Raw genomic sequence first — 9,513 nt, 5'->3', positions numbered from 1 at the left:
AATTACTCCATAGCTCCATTAAAGAAATTGGACGCCGAGAACTGTATAATAACCCATAATTTTGTCCAATCGCTCAATTCCACCCATTCCTGCAAAATTAAGGAGAAATAGTTTAACTTTTCTCATAATCAAATGAAGAAAAGACTAAAATGAAGGAGTCCCTTATACAAAATCAAAGAGAGAATACTAAGTAGAAATAACGTACCACAATACAACGACTGATTACCAGAAATAGCATGATTGATATCACATTATATTGAAATCTTTTCCTTCAACATTGTATAATTTTGGAAGTGTTATCAGACGATTAACTGTGAAATTGGATTTGTAGGAACAAAAAATAGAAGAATATTTAATTTCTCGTGCATGATATCCTCAGATTCTTAGACATTTATTGTTCCTAGTTTAAAGATGGACAGCCAAACGTCTTTAGCTTTATATTAATATATACTTATTTAATTTTTTTCAACAATATATTAAACAAAAATAACGACGGTATATAATCATAATAAGTAACTTAGATAATGCAAATAAACCGTCACTATGAAATACGAACACTAACAAGCAGATTCCCAACATTTCCAAAGAAAAATATCATAATCAAACAAGTAATATAGTAGTAACACCATAAATTAAAATACAAATCTGGCTAGTTTAATTAGCCATAGAGGTTGACCCAAGCTAGCCTTAAAAGTCATCAGCTGGTTCGGCGGAAGGGGTTTCCGCATCGGGTTGTCCAGCTTGATAGCGCCTGCAATAGCCTTTTAGTAACGGAGGGAATGATGATGAGGCGCCGGGAAACATTTGAGGCCAACAGTTGGAACTTATGTCCTCAATCGCTAGACAACATGAAGGGCCAATGGTCATCCCTAGTTTTCCATTCACAAAAGCTCGATAAATTTCTGAATAACAACCAATGATCTCTTCAACAGATTGCCAACAATCTCCCAAACTAGGTTGGGAAGGTGTTGATTCGAGCTCAAACCCTGAGGTTTGAAGTTCTTGATCATGATCAGCTAACCCAGATGGCGATAAGGCTAGAAGTATTGTTGCAAATACAGAAAGAATGAGAAGCGATGATCTCAAAGAATCCATAGATGAATGCATTTGTTAAAGTCTTGGTTTGAAGTGTGAAATAAGTGGTGATGATTTTATAGTTGTTTCTTGTTGTGATTTTGGTAGGTTTTGTAAAGGATTTTGTTGTTAGTTAGGTTTAAATGGTAAAATATGATTCGAATCATTTATCTTAATAAAGATTACATAATTCACCAAGATTCCATTCAAGCAAATCACAATACCATATAAATATCCATTATTCGTGACACAAAACGCATAACATTAATTAATGGCATAATTAATCAAACTACTAATATAATATATATTCTGATGATCGATCGGTTAATTAAGACCGGTTTCTTGTGGTTCACCAGCTTGGAGGGATCTTTGGTTGTCCATCTTTAAACCTGGAACAGTAAATGTCAAGAATTGGAGGATAAAAAGGATTGAGACCAAAGAACTTCGGCCAACACCATGAATTCAGTTCTTGAGCAGCTCTGCAACAATTTGGCCCCATGAAGATTCGAGCTTGACCGGTTCTATAAGCTGTTGTGGTCTCAAGATAACAATCTCCCATGGTCATATATGCAGCTCGACATTTTAGTATGTTCGCCTTTTCCGGTAAATAGAGGTCAAAGTTAGGAGTCGAGATTGGTCTGTCGTCTGCTAGGGCTACCATTGCTATGCAAATGCATGAGAATGAGAATGATAATGAGATTAAGGTTTTTGAAGCCATGGATTGTAGTTTGTTTTAGGGTTGGTTTTTTGCTTGAAGTATATGCTTGATTTATACTCAAGAAGATATGAATCGTGAAGAATGCATGGCGGGGTTTAATTTAATATACCGTGTACGTGTGCTTTTTTACAAGATGGGGGCTGATCATTTCCATTTATCTTGTAAAAATGAATTTCTATTTGTTTTGTAAAAGTGGGGCTGTGACCCAACAACTTTCATACGTATTCCATTAGATGAAATAACTTGCCCCTAAAATATTACTATAAGTTTACCCCTTTGATTTATATGACATGTTACAATTATGTTTTTTTGTTGTTTTTTTTTTTTTAACTTTTAGCAAATGTTTACATAAATTTTTTTTATTAGAAATATATTATTGAACTTCACGTATAAACCAAATAATACCATAAAAAATCTCATCGGTATGAATATTAAATGTTATTACGATTAAAATAAATAACAAATAAATATACAACTATTTTAGAAGTGTATAAGTAACAAAGAAATATATAATTCACATTATATGGATGTATATTTATTAGTTTGATGTACATGTATCAAGTTATAACAAAAAACTCTTTTTATTTTATTTTTACTTTTAATTTTATTTTTTTTAGTTTCATTTCGTTCAGATTCACACATGAATTAATCTGTTTTGTATCTATTAAAAAAAAATGTTTCAACTCGTTTGGATTCATATGTTAACTCATTAATTAGGATTTATATTAATACACATTAAAATGATCACTTTATCCAATTTTTACAACAATTATTGATTATTCTCATGTGAATCTCAATAAATTTATTGTGTATGATCAAAATTTTGAAATATTAAAAAATTTCAAATGAATTATTTAGATTCAAATATAAATTTACTAATATTTAGATATGAACATTTAAACTTGATATATTTATATATGTGATCTCTCTCACACACATATATATATATATATATATATATATATATATATATATATATATATATATATATATATATATATATATATATATCATTTATGTCCATAAATTGATTTTTTTGTGTTTATAGTCTAAACTCGTACCAAATTTATCATACAATAAATCCCAAATAAGCTTATGAACAGTGCAATCGGTAATTTTTTCGGCTGATTTTTTATGTGGTTATTGGCTTGGTCTTTTTTTTACCGCCTTGCTTTTGTTTTTACTGTTTTCTTATTCCTAGACGGTATTTTCTGTCAATCTGTAGGTGATCGGAAAAAAATGTGGTGAAGTCGATGGAGCTGCTTGGGTAATCGGAAAGCGTTGGTGGAATGGTGACATGTTGTGCATGCAGTCTTTTCCTGCTCTTTTCCAGTTGATGATTTTGGATAGTCGGTGGACATTTTTCTTCTTTTGCTTTCTTCGGTGATGCTCTTTAGGTATGTGATTTTTTTTTTGCTTTTTTGGTTTGTTGTTCTTAGCCTCCTTCTCCAATCAAATTTCTTCCACCGATCATATCTGTTGTTCTCCTCTTTCTCATGCTTTCCAGATCAATCTCTCCACCTATAACCGATCGATCTCTCATGAAACATCCAAAAATCAGAGTAAAACTTTTATTTTTCAAAAACAACCCAATGACCATAATTGTTTACAAAACATTATTTTAAAAGTGATAATCAATAATCAGAGTATCCCAAAAATCCAAATAACATAAAATCTGAAGGATGTGCACGATCACGTCTTCGCCTTGTCACGATCATCAGAAGTACCTGAAATAGTAAACTGAAACTATAAGACAAAGCTTAGTGAGTTCCCCCAAAGTACCACCACACAAACATATAACCAAACAAATATTGGGTCCACGACCTCCTGGTTGGATTACCCCTAGCCCACAACCTTCCGGTTGGAATGCCCCGATCCACAACCTTTCAGTTGGCATGCCTCGGACCACAACCTTTCGGTTGGATTGCCTAATACATGTTGGGTCCACAACCTCCTGGTTAGATTACCCCTGGCCCACAACCTTCCGGTTGGAATGCCCCGGCCCACAATCTTCCGGTTGGATTGTCTCGGGTTTGTTGACTGACAGCACAAAGCAGTACAATCTTAACCCCACCATTCCATGTCGACATATACATAACAAATAACATATATCCAACAACAGATAATTATATGACCAGTCAACAGACAAACAGACAGACCTACAAATCACTACCGCATAGCAACATCCCATATATTAGGACACAAATCTAACAGATCACTACAACATAACAACATCCTCTATACCATGATACATAATCTAGTGGTCCAACATTGGTGCCTTCGACCCACAAGTACAGTGAGGAAAAACTCACCTCTCGGTCTGAACAAATAGTTGGATAGGTCACTTCTCTGAATATCAGCTCTACCAGTCACCTATACATCAGATAGTGACAAATCCTAACTACAACTCAAAAGCCCCAAAATACACTTAGGTCAAACTTGGTCAAATCCTGGTTAAAGTCAAAAAGTCAACCGAGTTAACTCAGCTGACTACACCCAACATACTCATCTTGTAGGCTTAGCGTACTTGAGTCTTGACCAGAAACGGGATCGTTGACCTCGTACACACAACGTGCCTAGGGTACGACCAGTATACACACTGCCTCCTTTCACTTCTATTAAGAGCTTAATTCCTTACGCTCATTCGTCCAAAATCCAGATCTAGTCCTCAAATAATGTCCTTAACCATATGTTTCCAACTTTATGGTCTTGAATGGCTATTAAGTGCTCAATACCAAAAACCCTAACTTCTTAACTCATTAAGACACCCTGTTCATGCATGGAAGGAAACTAATGACCAAGATTACATTTTTATGCTTCTAAATACTCCAAAACGTCTGAAAGGACAGCTCATATGAATTAGAGTAACCCATACTCATAATACCAAGCTTATGGAACCAAAATAACACAAATCCATGGCTAAACAAGATCTAAGCAATACTTCATCAAGATCAAAGCTTTTTACCTCCAAATGGTGTCAAATGATGATGTGATTATGGATCCAAAGTGCTCTACTCTTCTAATATGGTCTCCTCTTCTTTCTTCCTCCTTCAAGATCATCAAAACACACACTAATGGCTCAAAAATGCTCTCAAAATGGATTAGGGTTTGTAAGGGTCGAAGATAAGGTTGGAGGTTGATGAATGAAGAGGGTATTGGGAGTTAAGGATATTTAAATGGGGTCCAAACCCTAAAAATTAGGGTTTGACCCCTGACCACGTACGCCTAGCGTACCATCATGTACGCCCAACGTACCTGATTAAGTCCGAATTTTCATTTAAGTCTCATTTGCGACCAATTTGCAATCAATTCTTATACCAAGGGCATAAATGGAATACCTGGAAATCAAGATGTTACATCTCAACCGCTTCTACCGCCTGCTTATTAAATAACCGACAACAAAAGAAGATGGATTTCGTGCCCTAAACCTCGCAGACAGCTGCTCCGACGAAGTGAACTGCATACGACTGCCGATTGGGGAAATCGATTGCATCTGGGTTATCATCGAACCAAAAATTATACCTTCTATATCCTCTCTACCGAATCACCATCGCCGCTAACACCACACTAGTGCACCGACCGTCTTCGGGATCTTAGTGGCAGCTCCACCGTCGGCTATGCGATTGTTCCTCCGGTATTTGGTCTTTGCCCCCACCAAGAAAATCGACAAGCCAAGAGTGGCGGTTTTGAGTATGAAAATCGACCTTTTTAACTTTTCACTATATTTGATCTTAATTTTGATCATGAAGATTTTTATTACAAAATTTTATAGGAAATACATGATAGGATTTTTCTTTTTATATATATATATATATATATATATATATATATATATATATATATATATATATATATATATATATATATATATATATATATATATATATATATATATATACTTTTATTTGAACTCCTATAAAAGGAATAGAAAGAAATTATTTATGTCACTTAATTACCATATTATCGTTGTTCATTTAATTAACAAAATCATATAAAATTAGACGGTCATTTACGATTGATATTTAATAGTTGTCGGTATGTAAATGTTTGCGTGAACGGAAGTAAACAGATAAAGTGCCAATTAATGTATGAATTGTCAGTTTAAAAATGTTGAAAGAACTCATAAATATATACTCATCATGTTTTAAGCGTAATGTAAATTGTAAAGGAAAGTTATCTCCTTATCATGTTAACATAGATAAATTAGTATAACTGATATTTTTGATGTACTATACAAGATAAATCAAGTCTTGAAGGGTTGGTGTAGCAACATGCAAACAAATCAAACTACTCGTAAACTATTCAGGAGACTCGTTAAAGGCTCGATTTGGGATCGATTTTTAAAACGAGCATCTCTCTCTCTCTCTCTCTCTCTCTCTCTCTCTCTCTCTCTCTCTCTCTCTCTCTCTCTCTCTCTCTCTCTCTCTCTGTGTGTGTCTATATATATATATATATATATATATATATATATATATATATATATATATATATATATATATATATATATATATATATATATATATATGAGAAAATCAAATATACCATATATATAAGCTTAGGTACCTAATTAAACTCCCTATACTATGTCGTTATGTATCATATATGCATTACAATGTTCTTAACCTTCAACTTCTAACTTGATTTACTTTAAAGATTTTCGAAAATTTACTATTATCTTCCTCTTATATCTCATATTTCTGCCGAACACTTACCAGGCTAGATATATTATGTTTGCAAATGAAAATTATGTAAGATAAAGATAATGGTGAAATTTCTACAAATCTTAAAAGTAAATCAAGTTATGAGTTTAATTTTAAGAATTTTGGACGATTACAATGCATATAAGATACAAAACAAGGTAGTATGATAAGTCTAGTACCTAAATTTATATACATTGTAAGGTATATTTATTTTTTCACACACACACATATATATATATATATATATATATATATATATATATATATATATATATATATATATATATATCTTATACCTTAATAAACATTTAGCATGTTTTGCTGAATTTTAAGAGGTACAAATATTATTGCAATATTTATAATCAGTTAATGCATTAAAAACATATCCGGTCAACAAATTATTCAATAACACAGGTTTTGAATTGGTCTCTAGGCTTGATCTTCAAATTGAATTGGTCAAATTGAACCGTTATTCCTTAAAGTTTGACCAATTGAATCGGTAAAAAGAAGTACACGTTATATATAACATCGCAGACCGATCTTCATTGCATTAATGGAGATAAGATTGATATGTTGGAAACCCTACGTCGGCCACCGTATCCCTTGGTCTGCCTTCTCTACTGGTAAATCTTTATAACATCGCAACCCTCCTAGACCTATCTTCTCTATCTTCGTCATTTCAAAATCCTTTGAAGTCTCACCTCTCTTATAATCCCTCGGTTCTCCAAAAACCCTAAGCTCCACCGCCACCACCACTTAATTTTACCGCGTCATCATCCATGTCGAATGGTTCAATAAGAAGAGGGAAAGAAAGATCTGACTCTAGAGATCCCTTCTTGCTTTGCATCTCTAGCTCCCAAACCCTGAAACCAATGTTTCTCATCACTTCTCTGGTGAAACCAATGTTCCTGCAAATCTCTACAGGTTCGATTTCTTCATCTTCTTTGTTTATGAATTTGTGTTTGTATGTGAGATTGTATTTGATTGTGTGTGCATGTATATCACAGTGTTTGTGCGACTGAGTATTTGTTCTAGAAATGAATGATAAGGTGTGTATTAATCGGCTGCAAGTCTGAAACTTTTTGGTTTCTTTTTCAATGCAAGATCTTGTAATTTTTAAGTTTCTTCTAAGAAACTGGGCAAATTGCAAGGCTTCTATGAAGAAGAAAGTTGATACAAATTTTAGTTTGACACCATAAATATTGAGGAAAGAGGGCATTTGTTGCTTCACACTTCTAGATAACGTGAAGCATCAGAGGTGATACCAAAATAACAGTAATTGGCCTGCTATAATCTTTTCTCAGTGGTTAACATCCATTTTTTGGTTTGAAGTATATTAAAACCTAATTTTTATCTGGAAATACAATTTAAATGTGGCCTCATTAAGTTCATGGTCTTATGGTTTTTCTTGATGTTTTATGTTTTTTTTCCTGATGTAGTTTGTGGTCTAAATGGTTTTTTTACAGGTCTTTAATGGTGCTGCCCCTTTATACACTTATCATGTTGCTCACCCTTAACATACAACTTGCTTCACATTGTGGTTGAAGTTATATTGTTTGAATCTTGAAGATTTTATTTTTGGATAGCCACCATCAACCACCACTTCCGACAGTCAAATTGCTAACCACCACTTGGTAACCCTCACAGTTATCCATATTCACCATGGCTCGACACTGGCTCCCTTTTTGTGTAATCGATCCTTTAACCTTTCTCTCTACCAACTCTTTTTTTTTGTTCATTTACTCATTAGTTGAAATGTGTAATTTTTTTTTGTTAAAATCATCAGCAGGAATCAGTTGTTGGGATCTTTGTTCCAGCGCATAACATCTCTGTTGCGCCTCTCCTTCTCATGGCCTTGTATCCATCATTGGATGCTTCATTTTTTCCTCTCACGTCTGTGATTTTTCATCATCTTCAGTTCCATTCTCTTTTGGTCATGGAACAAGGTAATTATTCCATTGTTTTGAATATATTGTTCTTTTAGGTATTCAGCATACATGGGAATTGCAATGGAATGATGCTATAAATGGAAAGGACTTCAAGTATGTGTTATTAGCTACCAACAGTGCCCTCAAGGGTCAAAGTGACAAAGAAAAATACGAAAAGGCAAGCTGTTGAAGGTCAATGTCCATCATATGAATGTTAATTTTACAAAATTGCCATTCCATTACTGATACCGATATCTCATCCATTACCATTACTATTATAGGGATACTTATGAGGCATCATACAAGCTTAAACTAAAGATTTTACAAATAAGGATTTCACAAAGATACAAGTGGCAGTGGCTACATATCTCATTGATAAATTGCACTCGGAGCAGGAAACGAGAAGGTAGTATTGCTATATTTGACGGAATGGAATTTAAGATTCCATTCCACCTTAAATTTAATGTTTGATAGATTTCACATTTATGCTTACAAGATGATGATGAAGCTGATACAGTTGGTTGTTGCACATCGAAAGTAAAAATAGGTGAGCCACAACCTCCATATATCCTCAAGGTAAACTTATGCATAAAAATATTCTAAAAAGAAAAGAAAAAACTAATTTGACTTTTGATGTTTTTCCAGTTTGACTTCCTTGGTAAAGATTCAATAAGATACCAAAATGAGGTAGAAGTTGAGCCACTTGTCTTCAAAGCAAATCAACAGTTTCACACATGTGAGTATCAACCTTCATTATAGGGCATTTTTTATTGTTTGATGATAGGGACGAGGAGGGTGTTATCGTCTTTTTGGGATTAATTGCATAAATATCTCATGGAAAAGGGGTAATGCATATCTTTTTGAGATTGTATTTGATTGTGTGTGCATGTATATCACAGTATTTGTGCAACTGAGTATTTGTTCTAGAAATGAATGATAAGGTGTGTATTAATCGGCTGTAAGTCTAAAACTTTTTGGTTTCTTTTTCAATGCAAGATCTTGTAATTTTTAAGTTTCTTCTAAGAAACTGGGCAAATTGCAAGGCTTCTATGAAGAAGAAAGTTGATACAAATTTTAGTTTGACACCATAAAT

General features: G+C 33.6%; 1 protein-coding gene across 1 annotated transcript; it reads right to left on the bottom strand.

Annotated features, from left to right (window-relative positions):
* Nucleotides 1-687: 687 nt before the first annotated feature.
* Nucleotides 688-1,095, bottom strand: LOC145131007 (egg cell-secreted protein 1.2-like). The gene has a single exon (XM_079065747.1). The coding sequence runs from the start codon at nt 1,093-1,095 to the stop codon at nt 688-690; it is 408 nt and encodes a 135-aa protein (XP_078921873.1).
* Nucleotides 1,096-9,513: the final 8,418 nt, after the last annotated feature.

Source organism: Lactuca virosa, chromosome 8, assembly GCF_052849685.1.
Source record: "Lactuca virosa cultivar CGN04683 chromosome 8, Lactuca_virosa_CGN04683_v6, whole genome shotgun sequence".
NCBI classification, from domain to species: domain Eukaryota; kingdom Viridiplantae; phylum Streptophyta; class Magnoliopsida; order Asterales; family Asteraceae; genus Lactuca; species Lactuca virosa.
The sequence above is the reverse complement of the archived record's forward strand: the minus strand, read 5'-3'. Positions and strand labels throughout refer to the sequence as shown.

Bases quoted from the DNA above. Each gene is read 5' to 3' on its own strand.
- LOC145131007 (XM_079065747.1), bottom strand. From the start codon at position 1,095: ATGGATTCTTTGAGATCATCGCTTCTCATTCTTTCTGTATTTGCAACA.